Source organism: Salvelinus namaycush, chromosome 6 (assembly GCF_016432855.1).
Source record: "Salvelinus namaycush isolate Seneca chromosome 6, SaNama_1.0, whole genome shotgun sequence".
Classification (NCBI taxonomy): domain Eukaryota; kingdom Metazoa; phylum Chordata; class Actinopteri; order Salmoniformes; family Salmonidae; genus Salvelinus; species Salvelinus namaycush.
The window spans coordinates 3,529,368-3,554,417 of NC_052312.1; the positions used below are offsets into that span (position 1 = coordinate 3,529,368).

The window sequence follows — 25,050 nt, forward strand, 5'->3', positions numbered from 1 at the left end:
TTAAAAATGTCAGGAGTCATTATGGTAAACATCTGAGGCCAGTTGCTCCATGATCGTTTCGATGGTGCAACACTATTTTAATTATACATGCGGTATCGAACCAGTCCAACAGGTAATCAAGGCAGTTTAAATATTAATGAGGTCATAGTCAGCTTTAGACAACAGTGAGAAGTCCAGTGAGAAATCTACAAACAGGAGAATAATCCAAATCATTCAGCCACCAGAAATGAAATGAGGAACGATTTTACCCGTTCAGTTTGTTAGACGGTGTAATCATCCAAAGGAAAACAATCCACATGAGAAAACCCGCAAAAAATATATAAGCAGGCCTTAGAAATAGTCTTCAACAATGTGCTTCTTTAAAACACTAGTCCACAGAGGAAACTTCTCGAACAATCAATACAATAGCACTTAACAGTCTTTGAGAATGTCTTAATTTGTATGGAGTTGAGAACTACTGTAGGGCTTTAAACTAAAAACAGTTTCCAAGTTACAAACAAGAATTCTAACTTTATAAGAGAAAGTGGTTTTAAGAATAAATCAATTCTACTCAGACCGCTACATATTGCCTACTACCATAGAAGTATACCTAATGTCCAGTTACGTGAGCTCACCGTCTCATCTTCTGTGTAACAAAGCCGAAGCATGGCAACAGACAGTGAAACAACCGGGCCTGTTTTACGAGGAGAGGCTAGACTCTTCTGGATGCTTCCGCAGTGAGCTGGGACTGGGATAGAGGTTCGATATTACTGAGGAGAGGCGTGTCTCTTCTGGATGCTTCCGCAGTGAGCTGGGACTGGGATAGAGGTTTGATATTACTAAGAGCAGTGTTTCACTGCATTGTAATAAAGGACTACTGGCCAAAGTGTTTAAGAGAACTGTCACTCTGTTAAATGTAGCTGTAGCTCAGAGACACCAGCATCTGAAACTCAGTCAAAGAGCTAGAACATAACTAAGCTCTTTATTTTTCTTTATTGTTTTCCTTCCTTCCTTCCTTCCTTCCTTCCTTCCTTCCTTCCTTCCTTCCTTCCTTCCTTCCTTCCTTCCTTCCTTCCTTCCTTTCTTCCTTTTTTTCCTTCCTTCCTTCCTTCCTTCCTTCCTTCCTTCCTTCCTTCCTTCCTTCCTTCCTTCCTTCCTTCCTTCCTTCCTTCCTTCCTTCCTTCCTTCTGTCTCTCGTGCACCACACACTCATTCTATCTATCTCTCTATCTGCTGCCATCTCATCCTCCTCTCCCTCACTATTACTCTCTCTCTCTTCTTTTTTAAATCCCTCTCTTTCCCCTCCCTCCCTCCCTCCCTCCCTCCCTCCCTCCCTCCCTCCGTACATCCAACCCACCTAGGGGCTGTGCTGATCTCCTATCAGGAGTTGCTTTGTCTTTCAGGTGATAATTAGCAGAGTATTGTTGTTGTGTGGCTAATCAGATCATTTCGCTTTGGGAAAGAGGGGTGTGTGTGTGTGATGTGCATTATGATAGGAAATATGAGTCTGTTTCTAAGCTTAGAGATAGAGCATAAGATTCATTTAAATACTTTCCCATACGGGAGGACTTCATGTGAATTATGAGCTCAAAATCGTTGATTGCTAATTGTAAAATGTATGAGTCTTAACGCTATTAAAGTACATCCATCACAGTACAACGCTGTATTGTTCCACAGAGCAGAAACATATCTGTTTTTAATACACAAGATATTTCAAAGGGTTAACCAAAGTCTTCGTCGAGAACGATGTGATTTCGGAGTTATGGCAACGCGAGACGAACCAAAAGCCAGATCCTCTATGTACATAGGGAACACGCTGGAGTGGAAATGATCAAGTAAAAATCACAAACACTGGTCTAAAATTACCATGATGATAGCAATTTGGGATCATTTGTGAAAAGATTGCAGGCCTTCCTATTCAGCCGGGCCATTCTGCTTCCTGCTAGCTCTCTCCAGCATCATCTGCTGCTATCGTAGTTCTGTCAATGTTTTTCACAATGGTAATTGTGTGAGCCGCTGTCGTGTTGTTCAAGCCTCCAAATTCAAGTGGTTGATATCCAAAGATACATACAAACCCTGGATTGTGGATGCTATGTAATGTTCAATGAGGGATTTTGAAGCCACCGGTCGGCCATATTGTCACTCCCCGGAAGAAGCAGTCCTCCATAGGAATGAATGGAATTCTACAGTATTTCAATTAAATATTTCAAGGACAAAATGTGATGTTATTTTTTTGTTATAGTGGGGACAGTAACAGTAATAGTAAATTATACTCTAAGGAAAATATTTGTAAATATTTTTGTATGTTTTTTTGTTTATTTAGCTCACATAATATACTTTTTAACCTATGCATTAAGGTGTCTGTAATAGAATAAACGTAAGAAAAACAAATGTAGACATTATTTAATAAAGGCATTTCTATACCTTCCAAAATATTGTTTACACTGGTGGGGGAGTACCAAGATGGAGGCACGGGGCATCAAAACAGCGCGTCCCTTTGACCCTCTAGTGTATATATAAATCATTGATAATATCCAATTGAAGCGGGAAAGCGGATAGAATCCTCTTTGCTTTTGTTTATTCTTTGGGCCTGATTATCCCTGATAGATTATCATGGGCAGCTTGGTGGACACACCAACACACAGTGAGCAGGATTTCAGTTGATGTTAAAAATTATCTTGACTAATAATATAACTACATTTATCAATCTGACTCCATGTTTTATATGAATCAATTATATTGTACATACATGTATATCCATAGTTATAGCCAGCTTGCGAGTCTACAGAGAAAGACAGAGTAAATGACTATCAACTAATAAGATGTAACGTGGTTAACTGTGTCTTCAGTTCAGAATAATATCTAAAAGGTAAAACATTTCATGTGTGTCTGCACACAGATAGAGCTTAAAGTATCAGCAAATTCCCTGCCCTTTTTACAAAATTCCAGAGAACAACAGGAAAGTGTATTATTAAACACTGAGGATACAAAACATTAGGAACACCTGCTCTTTCAGTGACATAAGACTGACCAGGTGAATCCAGGTGAAAGCTATGATCCCTTATTGATGTCACTTGTTCAATCCACTTTAAATCAGTCTAGATACAAGGGAGGAGACGGGTTAAAGAAGGATTTTTAAGGTTTGAGAAAATTGGAGACGTGGATGTGGGCAAGAAGGTTGATGACATCTGTTCCTCATGCACTCAGCCTATTGAGTCCACTGGTCCCACTCACACAGAACTACCCAGAAGCCTTGGCAGATATGTCAGCTTGGATGTCGCCCCACCACCTCAAGCTCAACCTCAAACAAGACTCTTCCTCCCGGGGAAGGCCTTCCTTCGCAAAGACCTCTCCATCACGGTTGACAACTCCACAGTGTTGCCCTCCCAGAGTGCAAAGAACCTTAGCGTGACCCTGAACAACACCCTATAGTTCTCTGCAAACATCAAAGCAGTGACTGCAGGTTCATGCTCTACAACATCCGTAGAGTACGACCCTACCTCACACAGGAAGCGGTACAGGTCCTAATCCAGGCACTTGTCCTCATCCGTCTGGACTACTGTCACTCGCTGTTGGCTGGACTCACTCACTCTTGGCATCAGACCCTTGCAACTTATCCAGAACGCTGCAGCCCGCCTGGTTTTCAACCTTCCCAAGTTCTCTCCTGTCCCTGCTTCTCCACACACTCCACTGGCTGCCAGTCGAAGCTCACATCCACTACAAGACCATGGTGCTTACCTATGGATCAGCAAGAGGAACTGCTCCTCCCTACCTTCAGGCTATACACAAATCCTACACCCCAACACGAGCACTTTGTTCTGGTCTGTTGGCCCTCCCACCCCTACGGGAAGGCAGCTCCAGGTCAGCCCAGACCAAGCTCTTCTCTGTCCTGGCACCTGTGATTGATCCAGCTTCCCTTGAAGCTAGGTCAGCAGAGTCCTTGCCCATCTTCTGAAGACATCTGATACCTACCTCTTCAAATAATCCTCCTCCTCAAAATGTAAATTGTGTATGTCATTTACAAATTAGCCTCCTACACTTTACTCGGCTAATTGGATGCAATCTATCACAGTGCCATCTGTTTTGTCACCAAAGCCCCATATACTACAACACCACTGCGACCTGTATGCTCTCTTTTGGCTGGCCTCGCTTCATATTCATCGCCGAACCCAATGACTCCAGATCTTCTATAAGTCTTTGCTCAGTAAAGCCCCACCTTATCTCAGTTCACCGGTCACCATAGCAGCACCCATCCGTTAGCACACGCTCCAGCAGGTGTATTTCACTGGTCACCCCCGAAGCCAATTCCTCCTTTGGTCGCCTTTCCTTCCAGTTCTCCGCTGCCGATGACTGGAACGAACTGCAAAAATCTCTGAAGCTGGAGACTCATATCTCTTTCACTAACTTTAAGCTCCAGCTGTCAGAGCAGCTCACAGATCACTACACCTGTACATAGCCCATCTGTAAATAGCCCATCCAACTACCTCATACCTCATCCTGTTGAGTCTGTCAATAAGAATGTTGTGATTGACAGATTCGAAAGCCTTAGCCAGGTCGATGAATACGGCTGCATAGTAATGTCTCTTATCGATGGCGGTTATGATATCGTTTAGGACCTTGAGCGTGGCTGAGGTGCACCCATGACCAGCTCTGAAACCAGACTGCATAGCAGAGAAGGTACGGTGGGATTCGAAATGGTCGGTAATCTGTTTGTTAACCTGTTTGGGGTGCAGCCCGACACCGGTACACTTATGACAACATCCAGCTCAAGTGCAGGGCGCGAAATTCAAAAGATATTTTTTTTAAATATTTAACTTTCACACATTAACAAGTCCAATACAGCATATGAAAGGTACACATCTTGTGAATCAAGCCAACATGTCCGATTTTTAAAATGTTTTACAGGGAAGACACAATATATAAATCTATTAGCTAACCACGTTAGCAAAAGACACCACTTTTCTTACTCCATCAGTTTTTTACTCCATCAGTAGCTATCACAAATTCGACCAAATAAAGATATAAATAGCCACTAACCAAGAAACAACTTCATCAGATGACAGTCTGATAACATATTTATTGTATAGCATATGTTTTGTTAGAAAAATGTGCATATTTCAGGTATAAATCATAGTTTACATTGCAGCTACAGTCAGAAATTGCACCGAAAGCAGACAGAAAAATTACAGACACCAACGCCAAATAACTAAATACTCATCATAAAACATTTCTGAAAAATACATAGTGTACAGCAATTGAAAGACAGGCATCTTGTGATTCCAGACAATATTTCCGATTTATCAAGTGTTTTACAGCGAAAACACAATATAGCGTTATATTAGCGTAGCCACAATAGCCAGAAACACTTGGGCGCCGACGACCAGTTCACATGCACGACAGATATTAGAAATAGCATCATAAAATGTTTCTTACTTTTGGTGATCTTCCGTCAGAATGTTGGACAAGGTGTCCTTTGTCCAGAACAGTCGTTGTTTGGATCTGGAACGGCAAATTTCCCTCTTGATTTAGCATGGGCACTTGCCAAGTGGCACGGATCTCTCCAACGTCAACAAAGTCAGAGAACGGAACACGGCAAAACTCCCGAAAAAATTTCAATAATCTGATTAAACTATATTGAAAAAACATACTTTACGATGATATGGTCACATGTATCAAATAAAATCTAAACCGGAGATGTTAGTCGTCCATAACGACAGCTAAACAGAAGGCAAATCCATGTCCCCTTTCGCGCGCTCCAGAAACAGGAAATGGACGGTCACGTCATACAAAGAGCTTTAATTCCACCTCAGACCAAGATAAACACGAAATTTCTTCTCTCACCGCCTCTTGACAACCAGGGGAAGGTGTATGAAGTGTACGTAGACTCTTACGTATCATGCCCATGTATAGGCAGGAAGTTGAACAGAGCATCGATTTCTGACATTCCACTTCCTGGTCAGGAAATGTGCTGCAGAAAGAGTTCTGTTTCACTCAGAGAAATAATTCAAACGGTTTTAGAAACTAGAGAGTGTTTTCTATCCAATAGTAATAATAATATGCATATTGTACGAGCAAGAATTGAGTACGAGGCCGTTTGAAATGGGCACGATTTAACTGGCTACTCAATACTGCCCCTTGCAGCCATAAGAAGTTAACTTGGCTTCCGAATACTTTCGAAAGCTGTGGGGAGCGTAGGGCTGTTTACCGGGGTAGGGGTAGCCAGGTGGAAAGCATGGCCAGCCGTAGAAAAATGCTTATTGAAATTCTCAATTACAGTGGATTTCTCGGTGGTAACAGTGTTTCCTAGCCTCAGTGCAGCGGGCAGCTCAGAGGAGGTGCTCTTATTCTCCATGGACTTTACAGTGTCCTAGAACTTTTCTGAGTTTGCAAATTTCTGCTTGAAAAAGCTAGCCTTGGCTTTCCTAACTGCCTGTGTATATTTGTTACTAACTTCAACGAAAAGTTGTATTTCACCGGGGTCTGTTTGATGCTAATGCAGAATGCCACAGGATGTTTTTGTGCTGGTCAAGGGCAGTCAGGTCTGGAGAGAACCAAGGGCTATATCTGTTCCTGGTTAAAAAATGTTTGAATGGGGCATGCTTATTTAAGATGGTGAGGAAGGCACTTTTAAAGAATAACCAGGAGTCCTCTACTGACGGGATGAGGTCAATATCCTTCCAGGATACCCGGGCCAGCTCGATTAGAAAGGCCTGCTCGCTGTTTTAGGGAGCGTTGAGAGTGATGAGGGGTGGTCGTTTGACCGCAGACCCATTACGGATGCAGGCAATGAGGCAGTGATCGCTGAGATCTTGGTTGAAAACAGCAGAGGTGTATTTAGAGGGCAAGTTGGTTAGGATGATATATATGAGGGTGCCTGTGTTTACAGATTTGGGGTTGTACCTGGTGGGTTCATTGATATTTTGTGTGAGATTGAGGGCATCAAGCTTAGATTGTAGGATGGCCGGGGTGTTAAGCATGTCAGTTTCGGTCACCTAACAGCACGAGTACTGAGGATAGATGGGGGGCAATCAATTCACATATGGTGTCCAGGGCACAGCTAGGGGCCGCAGTGGGTCTATAGCAAGCGGCAACAGTGAGAGACTTGTTTCTGGAAAGATGGATTTTTAAAGTAGAAGCTCGAATTGTTTGGGTACAGACCTGGATAGTAAGACCCATACTGTTATTTACTTTATTTATTTTTCTCCTTTGCACCCCAGTATCTCTACTTGCACACTCATCTTCTGCACATCTCTCACTCCAGTGTATAATTGCTATATTGTAATTATTTCGCCACTATGGCCTTTTTATTGCCTTACCTCCCTTATCCTACCTCATTTGCACACACTGTATATAGACTTTTTCTATTGTATTATTGACTGTATGTTTGTTTATTCCATGTGTAACTCTGTGTTGTTGTTTGTGTTGCACTGCTTTGCTTTATCTTTGCCAGTTGTAGATGAGAACGTGCAAGAAAAAACATTTAAGTGCCTTTGAACGGGGTATGGTAGTAAGTGACAAGCTCGCCAGTTTGTGTCAAGAACAGCAACGCTACTGGGGTTTTTACACTTAACAGTTTCCTGTGTGTATCAAGAGTGGTCCGCCACCCAAAGGACATCCAGCTGACTTGACACAACTGTGGGAAGCATTGTAGTCAACATATGCCAGCATCCCTGTGGAACGCTAGAGTCCATGCCCGGATGAATTGAGGCTGTTCTGAGGGCAAAGGAGGGGGTTGCAACTCAACATTAGGAAGGTGTTCATAATGTTTGGTAACCTCAGTGTTTGTCACACAATGTCAACTCATTCACAATGTCAACTCCAATATGAATCACTTTCAGCCTTGAAGGCGCCAGAAGACAAAGGGAATCTCCTGAACCTTGCGGGAACATCTGAGGTGCGAGCTCGGGGTGTGCGCCACTCTTTAAAGTGCAAAGCATGGTCATCGATGCGGACAATGCCATAGATTGTGATTGAATCATCACACTGTGCTCCATACGCCAGCCAGTCGCCGACTCATCTGAATCTCAGAGCCGATTATGGTGACCCATGAATCAGTATCAGTATCTCTCTAACGCCAAGAAAAGCCCCGATTCAAACTTCCATTCACCAGCTCGGCAAGCGTTTTAATGTTGGAACTCCATGCTTGGTGATCAATGAAAGTATTTTGACATTATAATGCTTGCAGAGCTGGTGAATGGGAGTTTGAATTGGAACGTTCTGGGCGTTAGAGAGGTCTATAATGCAGCTGGTGAATGGGAGTTTGAATTGGAACGTTCTGGGCGTTAGAGAGGTCTATAATGCAGCTGGTGAATGGGAGTTTGAATTGGAACGTTCTGGGCGTTAGAGAGGTCTATAATGCAGCTGGTGAATGGGAGTTTGAATTGGAACGTTCTGGGCGTTAGAGAGGTCTATAATGCAGCTGGTGAATGGGAGTTTGAATTGGAACGTTCTGGGCGTTAGAGAGGTCTATAATGCAGCTGGTGAATGGGAGTTTGAATTGGAACGTTCCGGGCGTTAGAGAGGTCTATAATGCACAGATGCTGGTTCAGGTGACTCACAACTATGGCACACGGATGCCTCCATCACTGTTTGTTTGGCCCAATCAAAAATGTTCCTTGTGATTCTCTCGGGCCAATCAAATCACCTGGATGAGAAAATGTTATTGGTATCTGTTTGTGTTATCTGTAACACCAGTTATTATATCATCTTGAAGGTTGACATTTATTCAGGCTCAGAAAATCAGCCAGCCAATGTTTCTGAAGTCTATCTTCAACCTCAAACAGTATTTTCCTATTTTCAAAAGGAGGATGATTTAACATTCTCATCACATTGTTTACTGACCTTCTCCACGGTGACTCGCCCTTACACCACATCATCAAAACAACTATTTTATTGACAGCTATTTGATTGGACCAAATATCCAAGGTCTCCAATATTGACAGGCCATTACTGTTTAAATACTGTAATGCAATAATAATGAGCCATCGAGCTCTGTGATTGGTAGGTCTGTGTTGCACAGGAACAGTATGTCAGTTATCAGACTGTTCAAACATAGGGGAAAGACAGACACGTTCACACACACACACACTCTGAAGATTCCCACCATATAGAAACTCTATGCATCTTTAATGAGCAAATGTTTGCGTCAATTCCAATTGGCCAATTTTTCTAAATTAAGCTTTTGCTGTGTTGATAACACAATTTAGGACAAAATGCTATAATGGGAGGTTGCAATGGCTGGCTATAGTATTTCAGATTAATCACAAAATCTTTGTGATAAATAAATGATGCCCTTGCTTTTGGAATTTAGCACCCAGATATCACTATCTGTGTCCTTGGGATGTGGTCGAACTAGAGAGAGAGACAGAGAGAGAGAGACAGAGACAGAGAGACAGAGAGACAGAGAGACAGAGAGACAGAGAGAGAGAGAGAGAGAGAGAGAGAGAGCGATAGAGGGTGACAGACAGAGAGAGAGACAGAGAGAGAGAGAGAGAGAGAGAGAGAAATAGAGAAAGAAAAAGTCAGAGAGCGATAGAGGGTGACAGAGAGAGAGAGAGAACTTGAAAAAGTGAGGCGTGAACTACTGACCGTCTTAACGAATGTATGGTCACTCCGGGAAGAGGTTGTTAAATGGAACGGTCAAGGTTTCACAGATAAACACAAAGGCAAAATGGGAAATGTGGACCGTGATCACAGGATCATTAAGCTCATCTCTTTCTCCTCTGGTGAAATGTGCTGTGGTTGGTGGTGTCCAGGGGTCGGCCTGGACCCGTTTCTCAATCCACCTCTGGAGTGGATTACTAGATGGAAATGATTGCAGGGTCCAGACGGAGGTCTCTAATGATCAGCTCAAGGATGTCTTTCAGAAGGCCCCACGATAGCCTGGCCACCTCTCATTAGCCCCACGACAGCTAGGCCACCTCTCATTAGCCCCACGACAGCTAGGCCACCTCTCCTTAGCCCCACGACAGCCTGGCCACCTCTCCTTAGCCCCACGACAGGCTGGCCACCTCTCCTTAGCCCCACGACAGCTAAGCCACCTCTCCTTAGCCCCACGATAGCCTGGCCACCTCTCCTTATCCCCACGACAGCCTGGCCACCTCTCCTTAGCCCCACGACAGCTAGTCCACCTCTCCTTAGCCCTACGATAGCCTGGCCATCTCTCCTTACCCTCACGACAGCTAGGCCACCTCTCCTTAGCCCCACGATAGCCTGGCCACCTCTCCTTAGCCTCACGACAGCCTGGCCACCTCTCCTTAGCCCCACGACAGCTAGTCCACCTCTCCTTAGCCTCACGACAGCTAGGCCACCTCTCCTTAGCCCCATGACAGCCTGGCCACCCCCTCATCTTTCTAGCCCCACGACAGCTTGGCCACCCCCCCATCTCTCTAGCCTACAGACAGCCTGCCCCCCCCCCCCATCACCCTAGCCCCACGATAGCCTGCCCAACCCCCCCCAATCACCCTAGACCCATGATAGCCTGCCCCCCATCACCCTAGTCCCATGACAGCCTGGCCACCCCCCCACCCCCCATCACCCTAGCCCCAAGACAGCCTGGCCACCCCCCATCTCTCTAGCTTAAAGACAGCCTGGCCACCCCCCATCTCTCTAGCTTAAAGACAGCCTGGCCACCCCCCATCTCTCTAGCCCCATGACAGCCTGGCCACCCCCCCACCCCCCATCTCTCTAGCCCCATGACAGCCTGGCCATCACCCTAGCCCCATGACAGCCTGGCCACCCCCCCCATCACCCTAGCCCCATGACAGCCACCCCCCCATCTCCCTAGCAACACGACAGCCTGGCCACCCCCCCCATCTCCCTAGCCCCACGACAGCCTGGCCATCCCCCCCATCTCCCTAGCCCCACGACAGCCTGGCCATCCCCCCCATCTCCCTAGCCCCACGACAGCCTTGTCGCCTGGCCAACCCCCCACCCCCCGCTCCCCACGACAGCCAGGCCACCCCCCCATCTCTCTAGCCCCATGACAGCCTTTCTGGAACTGTAAATCATAAGGGGGCACACTGTGGCACGGCACAGACGTCTTAGGAGCATATTGAGGGTGAACGTAGTCTGTCATGTCATCTGATTTGAAGCTGAGTTACTGCGTATTGTAATTTCTGTGTAGTAAATTGTGTGTGTGTTTGTGTGTGTGAATGTGAAAGAGTGTGTGTGTGTGTAAGCACACGTGTTTCCATCCTTCAGGCCTCCTCACCACAATAGTGACCAATGTCCAGACAGCACCATGGCAACGCAGGGTTGGTGATTACTTCTTCGATTACTTTCTAAGTCAGAAAGGATGTTTGCGAAAAAAAATATATTTTGACACCTTTCTGTTTTCTCAATGACATTCAATTCAGTTTTGAAAAAAGGTGCATGTTTAAGTTTGTTCCACCTGAGTGAGTCAGAGACCACTATGATGACACACCAAATGATGACCACCAATCAGAGACCACCATGACACACCAAATGACGACCACCAATCAGAGACCACCATGACACACCAAATGACGACCACCAATCAGAGACCACTATGATGACACACCAAAAGCGTTTGATGGATCCATTTTGTCTTCTAACGCCTCTTAAGGATAACGTCATCCAAAAGTAACTGAAAGTAATCAGATTACATACTGAGTTTGGGTAATCCAAAAGTAACGTTACCGATTACAACTTGGGACAGGTAACTAGTAACTAACGGATTACATTTAGGAAGTAACCTACCCAACCCCGTTGCTACATAAGTAGAAGTCATTCACATATCTTCTGGCGACTTTCTCCATTTTACACTCCTCCACAGATTGATCCGCTGCTCGCTCCCTAACTCATCAAGGCCTCCGTGGTCTTATATCTTACAAAGCAGACAAACGATAACATCTGGATTTAATACAACATGCCCTGTACTGTTACTACAGCCCATCCAGTTAATTCAAACTCTTCTCACATGCAGTACAAGGGCTCATCATTTTGAAATAAAGGTCATCTCTTTTCTCTCTCTCTCTCTCTCTCTTTCTCCCCCTCCCTCCCTCATCTCTCTCTCTCTCTTTCTCCCCCTCCCTCCCTCATCTCTCTCTCTCTTTCTCCCCCTCCCTCCCTCATCTCTCTCTCTCTCTCTTTCTCCCCCTCCCTCCCTCATCTCTCTCTCTCACACTCAACATTTTCTGTGTTAACATAGGTAACTGGTCCCTCTCCACCTCCATGCATTGCTCAAAGCACCACTGCTGTAACATTACCGCCGTACGCGACCTTTCTTGAGTGGCAAGGTCACAGCAGAGTTCATAATGTTGCCTCATTCACTTAACTCTCTGCTGCCATATGGTGACCTTCCTGCAGTGAAAGCTGCCGTGTGATGCGGATCGAGTGCAATTCTATTCCCACAGAGTGTGTGCGTGTGTGTGTGTGTGTGTGTGTGTGTGTGTGTGTGTGTGTGTGTGTGTGTGTGTGTGTGTGTGTGTGTGTGTGTGTGTGTGCCTCGGTGGCTTCGGTTAGCGCCCAGAGGTGCCCAGAGGCATAGAAGTGCACAGAGGCAGGTGACAGACACAGTCACAAAGTCCCGGGAGCTAATCGTCTCTAATCGCGAGCTCCACTTCAGTGCTGTTGAGTTGAAACAATGACATCTGGCTGTATAGAGGAGGCCACAACGTTGGAACAATTGACAACAGATAGCTAAAAAGGCTTTAGTGTAATACAAGTGGTCTGGAATCAAATCAAACTGTGAATATAACAAAGACAGCTAGTATATTTGAGAGTGCTTGCAAGTAAGCATTTCCCTGAACTCGGTACACTACAATTAACTTTGATTTGATTTAGGATGAAATAATTTACAAAACAATCACGCTGTACAGAAACAGTGAGAAGCCAGTGTTATGAAATGACCATCATGCAATAGCGCGATAACTTCAGCTCACATAATGAAATTAATATCTTATTGAAATGAATATTACAGAGCCAATAAAATACAGGTATTTACACTGTGAGAACAAAAGGCGTGTTATTCATAAGATATCTTCAGACTACCAACACACAGTCAGAGCATGATTAAAATAAAAAGATAAGATGTTGAACTAAAGGACAATTAGCAGTTATGTTGTGGGGAAAGAAATCTGAATAAAATGTCAAGATGAATTTTTCATGGAGAACCTGGGTGACAATCGTCTACAGTGCATAAACATTTTTAGACTGAAATACATTATTCAATAAGGAGAGCGGATGACTTAAGATGCAGTTTATTTTTACATTTTACTACAATAAAAAAAAAAGAACCCTTTGATGAGGTCTATGAATAAAACAACGACAGAAAATAAAAGTTGGAGGCAATTTTTTTTCGGGAAGAGTCTTTTTTGAATGGGTTCAAATCCCATTTGGGAAAAGCATATGCCCTGGCACTCAAAAGATATAACAGATCTTTGAATAAGAATTGATCAGTATTCATATTTAAAAAATCAAGTCGTTTGTGAAGGAAATACTACGTAATGAAATATACTGTACATATCGAATACTATGGGTTAACAGTGTCCCCCATTTCCTAATACGCATAAAACATTCAGTACAGTATTTTATACACAAATACAGTCAAAGAACAGAACGTACAATGTGCAGTGTATTATACAACTGTACAATATAAAATAAATGATGTAGTATGTCACCAGGAAATAACATTTAATGCAATAACAGAATAGATACAGTACATTCCTTTGGAGAAGAAGATATTCCTTGTCAACCAATATTAATCATATCATATCAATATTGAATTTAACGAAAGCCAAAAATGTTATAGAATTTGATACTATAATTAGTTTGGTATAGCATAGGTAATGGTGTAGAAATGTATCTGGGCAGACTCGAGAACTGTTAGAAATGACTGTGTTAGTGTGTTGGTCGACCTGGAATTTCCCATAATATGTCCATCAATAGCACTTGGACCTGTTCTCCACTCCAAACTCTAATTTCCCTCCCGGGGGTCCCTCTTGTAGAGAATGACAACTTGTTTTTTGTTCTCAGTTTCTCTCTTTGTCTCTCTTTCTGTCTCCACAGTATTTCTGTCTCCATGTCGCTCTGTTTTTCATTCTAATCATCTTCCATTCCCTTTCTGTTGCACTTTCTTTGTCTCAGCCTCACTTTACATTTTCATCTTCTTCTTTTCTCTGGGCTTCTCTATCTCTCCATCAGCTCTTCTCCTCCTTGGCGCTACGGCCAGTCTTATTCAGCACAGAGTTAAGTTCGTTGAGGAGGTTGGGTGGCATTAGACCCCCCTCTCCCATCCGAACGGGCCTCCTGTTGGGGTTCTTGACGCCACTCTGAGGGTCCTGGGCCTCTGGGCGTGGAGAGGGACAGCGCTGGGGCTGGATCACCCCCGCTGAAACATTTCTCTGACCAGTCCCGGGGGTCACGAGTCGGTCCTTCTGCTTCAAGCAATTAGCCACTATGGCTGTTTTGTACTGGAGACTGCCACAATCTTCACTATTCCTTGTTTTCTCGTCTTCACTGGGAGGTGTGCTGATGTTTAGGGACAACTTTCTGTCTGACGGCTACGGAAGGGAGAGGTAGAGAAAGGGTTAATTTCTTGAATATACCTTCGGAAAGTTTTCAGACCCCTTGAATTTTTTAGGTTACAGCCTTATTATAACATTTCTTATATATTTTATCCCTCATCAATCTACACACAATACCCCATAATGACAAAGGAAAACAGGATTTTAGAAATTGTTGCAAAAAAATATATATATTTTTTTTAAATAAAAAGTATTCAGACCCTTTACTCCGAACTTTGTTGAAGTACATTTGACAGCGATTACAGCCTCGAGTCTTCTTGGGTATGACGCTACAAGCTTGGCACACCTGTATTTGGGAAGTTTATACCATTCTTCTATACAGATCCTCTCAAGCTCTGTCAGGTTGGATGGTGGGCGTTGCTGCACAGCTATTTTCATGTCTCTCCAGAGATGTTCGATCGGGTTCAAGTCCGGGCTCTGGCTGGGCCACTCAAGGACATTCAGAGACTTGTCTAGAAGCCACTCCTGCATTGTCTTAGCTGTGTGCTTAGGGTCTTTGTCCTGTTGGAAGGTGAACGTTCGCCCCAGTCTGAGGTACTGAGCGCTCTGGAGCAGTTTTCATCAAGGATCTCTCTGTACTTTGCTCCGTTCATCTTTGCCTCCAACCTAACTAGTCTCCCAGTCCCTGTCGCTGAAAAACATCCCCACAGCACGATGCTGCCACCACTGTAGGGATGGTGCCAGGTTTCCTCCAGACGTGACGATTGGCATTCAATCCAAAGAGTTCAATCTTGGTTTCATCAGACCAGAGAATCTTGTTCCTCATGGTCTGAGAGTCTTTAGGTGCCTTTTGGCAAACTCCATGCGGGCTGTCAGGTGACGTTTAAGGAGGAGTGGCTTCTGTCTGGCCACTCTACCATAAAGGCCTGATTGGTGGAGTGCTGCAGGGATGGTTTTCCTTCTGGAAGCTTTTCTCATCTCAACAGAAGAACTCTAGAGCTCTGTCAGAGTGACCATCGGGTTAATGGTCACCTCCCTGACCAAAGCCCTTCTCCCCTGATTGCTCAGTTTGGCCAGATGGCCCGCTCTAGGAAGAGGCTGGGTGGTTCCAAACTTCTTCCATTTAAGAATGATGGAGGCCACTGTGTTCTTGAGGATGATCAATGTAAACAGGATGCACCTGAGCTTAATAAGTCTCATAGCAAAGGGTCTGAATACTTATGTAAATAAGCTATTTCTGTTTTTTATTTCAAATAAATGTGCAAAAAATATCCAAAAACCTGTTTTCGCTTTGTCATTATGGGGTATTGTGATGTCATTATGGGGTATTGTGATGTCATTATGGGGTATTGTGATGTCATTATGGGGTATTGTGTGTAGATTTCTGAGGATATTTTTTTCTATAATCCATTTTAGAATAAGGCCGCAACGTAACAAAATGTGGAAAAAAGTCAAGGGGTCTGAATAGTTTCCGAAGGCACTGTAGATAAAGTAATCTACTGTCTCATGATATGATAAGCTCTTATCTGTAAGAGTTCAGCTTCAACACTATTAATAGAGCTAAAGGATGGGTGATCAACAACCAAGTCAAGTGTATTGGATTGATTCACTTCCTGACTAAATTATGCGTAGGACTGAATTCATGGTGGAGAGATGATATGGAGACTTACATTTTTGCTGGTTTTGTGTTTAATGTTCTGTGGACTCTGCTGGGCTGCTGACATGCTTTTTTGAACTGCAGGTCTGCTGTGATCTCTGTTCTTTGACCAGAGGTCTCCTCCATGCTGACGACACAGACACTGATTAGTCAATACACTGTTCTATGTCTATAGTGATACACTTCTTATACGTAGTTTCTGCAACCATTTTTGAAACTATGACATTATTCTGACAATACAAATTCAGGGACATTCTTTGTTCAGTATGAGTTCACTTGGAGACGTTGGAGAAAGCGCAACAGTTTATGATAAAAAAAATGACTACACCTAAAACTCTAACAATTTCCATTGTCCATGATCTTCAATACCTATGGAGAATGCTTTATAAACAATATCAGGTTGTGTTGCTGCCGTTGTCTCTCTGGAACTTTCTCTGAGTATGTTTTTAAAGGCAGCGATACTGAGCCACCAGTTACGGTGGAGAGAGTTGAGAGTCGCAGGGTGATGACCCGGTGTTCCTGACAAAAAATCCTGACCGCGCTTGCTCGTACTAAACTTTAACGACTTGTCCACTTCCTGGTCACAGGTTGACCTGAGATCCCCTTTAACTATTTTCATCTCCTCATTTAATTTGTGCTGGAACGTGTGCTTGGACCTCCACTCCCCAAAACAAAAAGAAACTAGACTTCCTTTTGCCAGTTGCTATGGAAACAGTTTCGGAAAGCCAAATGCCTGCTAAAAGGTAAGAGGAAAGAAAGTGAGAATAAGTATTCTCTCTCCTCTCTCTCTCTCTCCTTCTCACAAGTCCTGTGGAAGCTGCCAATCCCTATACTTAGCAGCTTTGAGAGGAGTCTACTACTTTTAGCCTGCTATACCCTGCTATAGATTTAGTTGTTTAGGGACTGACTCTGAGAGCTGAGAGTAGGGAAAAGTCACTGTTGCTCACGCTCTAGCAAACGCTCTAGCCAAAAATATGGCCTTCCACTTTAGGTCTGTCTTTTACTGACAGATCTAAAGTAAATCGCTAAAGAGGAGGTCTTACATGAAGCACCTGTGACAAACAACAAGCACAGTTGATGGTTGTAGAGTCGGCAACGAGACGACAACGCACAAATAGGCCAATGGCAAGCTTTGTGTATCTATGAGATGCACTGATGCACTTTTCAGAATAGTAAGGATGAGTGCTAATGAATTTGCGACATTTAAAAAGCTATATTTTCTCATAGTAATAACAAAATAGTCTCGCTTTTGTTTTTGTCTTTAAAATAAAAAATAAAATGAGACTGAAAATAACCCTCCCTCAAGAGAGAGAGAGAGAGAGAGAGAGAGAGAGAGAGAGAGAGAGAGAGAGAGAGAAAACAATTGAAGGAGAAAAAGGAGAGTGATGTTCTCTCGCTCATCTGAAACATCTGTAGCTTCTCTTCTCTTTGCATTATTTATGGCGGCTGTGTGCTGTCAGCCACTGACATAAACAACACTTAGCTATATCTGCTGTAGAAGTAGGTACTGTAGTGTTCTGCTCACCAATGTGATGGTTACAATCTCCCTGACCTTATTCCAGAGGCTGAGAATTTTGCACATAATGTGATTTATGTTATCGCTGAGTGACCTCGAAAACTTCACAGCACTTCCCCTTATTTATGTATTGTATTTCGTGTTAGTCCCCAGTTTTTGGGGGTTACAATGGAAAATGATGAACAATGATATGGGAGTGGAAATATGATTTATCGTATCTCGCTTGTTTAAAGATGCAGTTTTTCCTGAGTGTTAATCAAACCAATTTTTCATGGGAATGAGCGTGGCGAAAGGAGAGGACCAACAAACCATTCTCAATGTGTATCATTGTCTTCCGTTCAAGGATTATTAAGTTTTCATTTTTCACTTGGTGGAAAGAGACCATACAATGAAACAACATCTGTGGATCAAACTCTCACAGTACGTGCATCAGGAGTGATCGTTCTACATCAGACGTGTTTTCCTTACACCATTTCAACAAGCTGATTCGTCAATGCTATAAAATCGATATAACATAGTGAAACATCGGCCATGTTGAACACACCCTTTATTTCCTAAGAAGTTTCCCGAACCCTGAATGTACCTTCATGGTGATGATGTCAGTCACCCAGTCTATTTGAGACTCCTTCCCCTCGCAGCAGAAATGCCTGTGGATCAGAAAAAATAGGAGATATAAATGACCCCCTAACCACTGACCTAGGGTCAGATTTACTATACTGCCTAATGGTAAAGGATAGCATATGAGGTAAGGATCTGATCCTGGATCTGTGGTTAAGAGATACAACTTCCAATACCCTAATACCTTGTGGGGCTGAGGGAAAATAATGGCCTTATTTTTAACACTGAAAAACATCTGAATAATCTAATCTGGTGAAGAAATCATTCGGTCTCAACTTCTTATTTTGTTCTGTCAAACTTTGATGAAAACGACAGAAGAAGAGGAGGGTGAAGGTAATGAATTATTGAAATTGAAAAAGCAGTGAAAAGCACTCACCATTGCTGTTTGTCTGTGTAGACGGTGAAACCCCAGCTATTAAAGGAAAGGGAGAAGATGGTTTAAACGTGGTTTTCCTGCGAACTGGTGACCCACACTCTGATGAAAAGTTGTTGTGGCATCTCGCACGTCAATTCAAAAGAAAACAAGAAGTTGCAGAACCCCTGAACTCGGATGACCAGAAAATATCTTAGGGAAAAAGTCTACTACCATCAATATATTTATAATCGTCCTTTCAATTACAGACAAACACAATGTTCATTATTATGTTTAGCCCTCATGCTAGGAGTCAAGATGTACCCCCCCCCCCCCACACACACACACACACAGGTCTGTGGCTACACGGTTAGTTCAGGGAAGTATAGCTGCTTATTCAGTCATCCTACTCTAGAGCCCCCCTTAGTATCCAGACCCTTGAAAAGGAGGAATAGACGCAACAGGGGAGAAGGGGAAGGAGATGAAAGGGTCAGGTAAAGGAGGGATCTGGCCACACTCAATGGGACAGCACCTTCGCTCGGGATGCTGAAGGAGAGAAGAGGGGGAAGACCAGATAGAGTGGGAAAACCAAGGAGATGAGGAGGAGACAAAGCCTGAATCCTATCTAAACTCCCTGCTAGCAAACCCATCCAACCTCCTCCAAGCCTGTATCCTATCTAAACTCCCTGCTAGCTAACCCATCCAACCTCCTCCAAGCCTGTATCCTATCTAAACTCCCTGCTAACTAACCCAAAATCAAATCAAATCAAGTTTATTTTATTTTATATAGCCCTTTGTAGATCAGCTAATATCTCGAAGTGCTGTACAGAAACCCAGCCTAAAAGCCCAAACAGCAAGCAATGCAGGTGTAGAAGCACGGTGGCTAGGAAAAACTCCCTAGAAAGGCCAAAACCTAGGAAGAAACCTAGAGAGGAACCAGGCTATGAGGGGTGGCCAGTCCTCTTCTGGCTGTGCCGGGTGGAGATTATACCAGAACATGGCCAAGATGTTCAAAATGTTCATAAGTGACAAGCATGGTCAAATAATAATCAGGAATAAATGCCAACCTCCTCCAAGCCTGTATCCTATCTAAACTCCCTGCTAGCTAACCCATCCAACCTCCTCCAAGCCTGTATCCTATCTAAACTCCCTGCTAACTAACCCATCCAACCTCCTCCAAGCCTGTATCCTATCTAAACTCCCTGCTAGCTAACCCATCCAACCTCCTCCAAGCCTGTATCCTATCTAAACTCCCTGCTAGCTAACCAAGCCAACCTCCTCCAAGCCTGTATCCTATCTAAACTCCCTGCTAGCTAACCCATCCAACCTCCTCCAAGCCTGTATCCTATCTAAACCCCCTGCTAGCTAACCCAGCCAACCTCCTCCAAGCCTGTATCCTATCTAAACTCCCTGCTAGCTAACCCATCCAACCTCCTCCAAGCCTGTATCCTATCTAAACCCCCTGCTAGCTAACCCATCCAACCTCCTCCAAGCTTGTATCCTATCTAAACTCCCTGCTAGCTAACCCAGCCCATCCAACCTCCTCCAAGCCTGTATTCTATCTAAACTCCCTGCTAGCTAACCCAGCCAACCTCCTCCAAGCCTGTATCCTATCTAAACTCCCTGCTAGCTAACCCATCCAACCTCCTCCAAGCCTGTATCCTATCTAAACTCCCTGCTAGCTAACCCATCCAACCTCCTCCAAGCCTGTATCCTATCTAAACCCCCTGCTAGCTAACCCATCCAACCTCCTCCAAGCTTGTATCCTATCTAAACTCCCTGCTAGCTAACCCATCCAACCTCCTCCAAGCCTGTATCCTATCTAAACTCCCTGCTAGCTAACCCATCCAACCTCCTCCAAGCCTGTATCCTATCTAAACCCCCTGCTAGCTAACCCATCCAACCTCCTCCAAGCTTGTATCCTATCTAAACTCCCTGCTAGCTAACCCAGCCCATCCAACCTCCTCCAAGCTTGTAGCCTATCTAAACTCCCTGCTAGCTAACCCAGCCCATTCATCCTCCTCCAAGCCCTTTCTCAGGTCGGCCTGTTCTTAATTATGTGTTTTAGTCTCTTTCTGTCTCTTCGACTCCCTCATTCCTCCCTCTCTTTCTCGTTAACTCCCTCCATTCCTCCCAACCTCTCTCTCTCTCTCTTTGACTCCCTCCATTCCTCCCAGTCTCTCTTTGACTCCCTCCATCCTCCCAGCCTCTCTCTCTCTGTCTCTCTCTTTGACTCTCTGTTCCACTCAGTCTCTCTGTCTCTCTGACTCCCTCCATTCCTCCCAGCCTCGCTTTCTCTTTCTCTCTTTGACTCCCTCCATTCCTCCCAGTCTCTCTTTGACTCCCTCCATTCCTCCCAGCCTCTCTGACTCCCTCCATTCCTCCCAGTCTCTCTCTCTCTCTTTCTCTCAACTGACACAATCTTTCCTCACACCACCACTCCATTTCTCCTTCATCTCGTTTCTCCTTTTCACTATCTCCCTCCTCCCTTTCTCTCATCCGCTCTTTCTCCCCTCCAGGACTGAAAACACAGACAATCACATTGTAAACTCCCCACCAACTCTAATTCCGACGAACCAAAATTATGAGAAATGCTAATTGGGTAACATGGAACATTGGGTTGGCTTGTTAATTGGGTAACATGAAACATTGGGTTGGCTTGTTATTTGGGTAACATGAAACATTGGGTTGGCTTGTTAATTGGGTAACATGAAACATTGGGTTGGCTTGTTAATTGGGTAACATAAAACATTGGGTTGGCTTGTTAACTGGGTAACATACAACATTGGGTTGGCTTGTTAATTGGGTAACATGAAACATTGGGTTGGCTTGTTAATTGGGTAACATGAAACATTGGGTTGGCTTGTTAATTGGGTAACATGAAACATTGGGTTGGCTTGTTAATTGGGTAACATGAAACATTGGGTTGGCTTGTTAATTGGGTAACATGAAACATTGGGTTGGCTTGTTAATTGGGTAACATGAAACATTGGGTTGGCTTGTGCCTTTTCCTCCTTCTCATGCCAACAAAATGCAGCTGGCTTGACATGAGTCATAAATTACAATAATACAAGATTAGGAAAATAAAATAAAGTGGCAGCAATATTTCTCTATTCGGAGGAAGCTGGACAAAAATTGGTACTGTGTAATGATCAGGATTTTTAATCAGCTTTTTGATATGCCACACCTGTCAGGTGGATGGATTATCTTGGCAAAGGGATATAAAGACATTTGAGCAACACATTTCAGAGAAATAAGCTTTTTTGTGAATATGGAACATTTCTGGGATTTCTTATTTCAGCTCATGAAACATCGGACCAACACTTTACATGTTGCGTTTATATTTTTGTCCAGTGTACATTTAATTAATCAATGGTGTTATTGTGAGGGTGTTAGGAGTGGTTTGGATAGCCTTGATGTTGAGGCACTCGGAACAAAAAGAGAAGGCGTTACATATTTTGGGGGGGGGGTGAGCAACTCACATCATGAGAGACAAAATAACACAGTAAAGAAGACCAGTACTAATAATGATGAATCTATCTTAATAACACTTTTAGATATATTATTTACACTTTGATAAGGTATATGTGATAAGTATCAGTGATATTTACCTGGTGGGTGGTTTGAGCTTCTTCTTCAGTCCTAGGTAACACTTGACTAACTTCAGTGGGACCTCTCTCTCTGGCTTAGTGCTCTTGAACAAACAGGAAGTCAGTCAGACAAGGGAAGTAGGCAGTTTCAAGCAATCCAAATAGCAAGAGCCTTTTTTTTGCAAAAGTGTCATGAGACTACCTGTTGGGGTCTCAACAAGACAGGCAGTCCAAACAGACGCTTTCCAAAAAACAATCAGTACCAGAGAATAATTGGATGGAAGAAAATATTGATACAGTTACATATCGCAATATTATTTTTTGGACGATATTGTAGCGATAATTGACTCCAATATTAGATAATAAATAAATAAAGACAAATTATTTTTTTTACATTTAAATTGTGCTATTGTAAGTATCGTTAGCTTGTCGGCTGTACCTGCACCAAGCATCCTGTATTTTCATCATATAGGTTGTTCGCCAACATGTTTTCACCACTTTTATTTCCGACTGATCAAAATGAATTTGTGAGTCGTTTCAGGAGACTAGGCATATGTTTCACATCACTACTTCACAGGAGAGGCATTTGAACATAAACATAATGTTTTTTTAATCAAAATGTGTTTTGGAACAGAAATGCCTTCTTGAACTTGTGAACTTTAATTTGCCTTATTAACAAATGTGTATTACATCCATAAATGCGAATAAAATTGTTCAATTACGAGCCTAGTTGGTTTAGCCATGGAAAAAGCCAGAAACCTTCCCGCTAGCCATGATTGGCTGAGATAATGGATGGCCTGGACATGCCGGGAGATGAGTTTGGATTGGTCTGCCATGTAGCATGCTTTTGTCTATAACGTGAGCTGTTCAGTATGCGTTGACAGTCCTTTCTACTGTGCTGTTTTTGAAAGATATAACGTTAGCCATCGAGAATTACAAAAACTATCGACAGATCAGCTGGAAAAAGGGATGGGCTACATTCTGCACACGCCGTGGTCAATGTGAACCGGAGTGACTTGACACAATGCTGGCCAAACAAGATGTAGCTACAAACAAAACAGAGTTAAAACCTGTTAAGGCTAGGGGGTGCTGTTGTCACTATTTATGGAAATCGTGTAATTTTTGAAACGGCTTCCTACAAACTTCTTGATCGTACAATATGCATATTATTATTATTATTGGATAGAAAACAGTCTATAGTTTCTATAGCCGTTGAAATTTTGTCTCTAAGTGGAACAGAACTCATTCTACAGCAATTTCCCTGACATGGAGTCAGATTTCACACATTTTGGCCCCTGTTCTGGAGTCAGTTTTAAGGCCACTGTTATTCCTATTAGTATACGGACACTGCTTACGTCTTCCCCTGGATGCCTTTACGTGATGACGCTTTGAATGGTATCGATTGCCCAATCACAGCCACTATAAATGAAAAAATCCTGTAGGTAGGACCTCTTTTCTAGGTGCGTCATGCGCGCGGAGGATACCGACCTACTGTTTTTCCAAGCATTAGTGTAGCCTGTTATATTTCTCCGGTCATATTTTTACTCGTTATAGGAGTTAAAAACATCATAAGGTAGTTAATTTAAAGCGTTTTATAGCAATTTATATCCGTTTAGTGCGATTTTGGGACATTTATTTCTGAGCCACTGTGAATCTCTGGGCACCGTTCCAGTTCATGCCGAACGCAATGTGCATTTCTGCATGGCAAGAGGACAGCTTTCGACCAAAAGACGATTAGACCCAAGAAAGGATTCTTTGCCCAAGATTCTGATGGAAGAACAGCTCAAAGTAGGAACAATTTATTATGATAAATCGTGTTTCTGTCGAAAAATGTTAGTGGCTTAGGACGCCATCTTTTTTGACGTAGCTTCGCTTGGCGCAAACTGTATTGAAAAGTAAGGATAATTTAAAAAATGTAATTCCGCGATTGTATTAAGAATTAAATTGTCTATCAATCGCTGTCCACCCTATATTTTTTAGTCACGTTTATGAGTATTTATGTATACGACTAGATCACTGTCTAATATGGAGCACGGCATTTTCTGACCAGCTCGGCTACTTTTCTCATTGTATAACCACGATTTTGGTGGCTAAATATCCACATTTTCGAACAAACTGTATATGTATGTTGTAATATGATGTTACAGGAGTGTCATCTGAAGAATTCTGAGAAGGTTAGTGAAAAAATTAATATCTTTTGGCGATGTTGACGTTATCGCGCTCTTTGGCTAGAATCAATGCTGGGGTAACGTTTGCATATGTGGTATGCTAATATAACGATTTATTGTGTTTTCGCTGTAAGACACTTAGAAAATCTGAAATATTGTCTGTATTCACAGGATCTGTGTCTTTCGATTAGTGTATGCTGTGTATTTTTACGAAATGTTTTATGATTAGTAATTAGGTAAGACACGTTGCTCTATCTATTTATTCTAGTCGATTTGTGACGGTGGGTGCAATTGTAAACTATGATATCTACCTGAAATATTCACATTTTTCTAACAAAACCTATCCTATACCATAAATATGTTATCAGACTGTCATCTGAGGAGGTTTTTTCTTGGTTAGTGGCTATCAATATCTTAGTTTAGCCGAATTGGTGATAGCTAGTGGTGTTGGTGGACAAAGAAAAAATGGTCTCTTTTGCTAAGGTGTTTACCTAATAGATTTACATATTGTGTCTTCCCTGTAAAACATTTTAAAAATCGGACATGTTGGCTGGATTCACACGATCTGTATCTTTCATTAGCTGTATTGGACTTGTTAATGTGTGAAAGTTAAATATTTTAAAAAAATATTTTTTTTGAATTTCGCGCCCTGGCTTTTCAGTGGGGGGGGGGGGGGGGTTG

At 43.1% G+C, this 25,050-nt stretch overlaps 1 protein-coding gene across 1 annotated transcript in view; it reads right to left on the reverse strand.

Moving 5' to 3' along the window:
- Positions 1–13,186: 13,186 nt before the first annotated feature.
- Positions 13,187–25,050, reverse strand: part of LOC120049455 (arf-GAP with Rho-GAP domain, ANK repeat and PH domain-containing protein 2-like) — a 107,719-nt gene continuing 95,855 nt past the window's right edge. The window contains exons 16-20 of the mRNA XM_038995720.1: positions 22,223–22,305; positions 18,636–18,671; positions 18,225–18,288; positions 16,139–16,252; positions 13,187–14,504 (exon numbers count right to left, since the gene is read on the reverse strand). Coding sequence (XP_038851648.1) covers positions 14,142–14,504; positions 16,139–16,252; positions 18,225–18,288; positions 18,636–18,671; positions 22,223–22,305 — 660 coding nt within the window. The 3' untranslated portion in view covers positions 13,187–14,141. The remainder of the gene's footprint in view (positions 14,505–16,138; positions 16,253–18,224; positions 18,289–18,635; positions 18,672–22,222; positions 22,306–25,050) is intronic.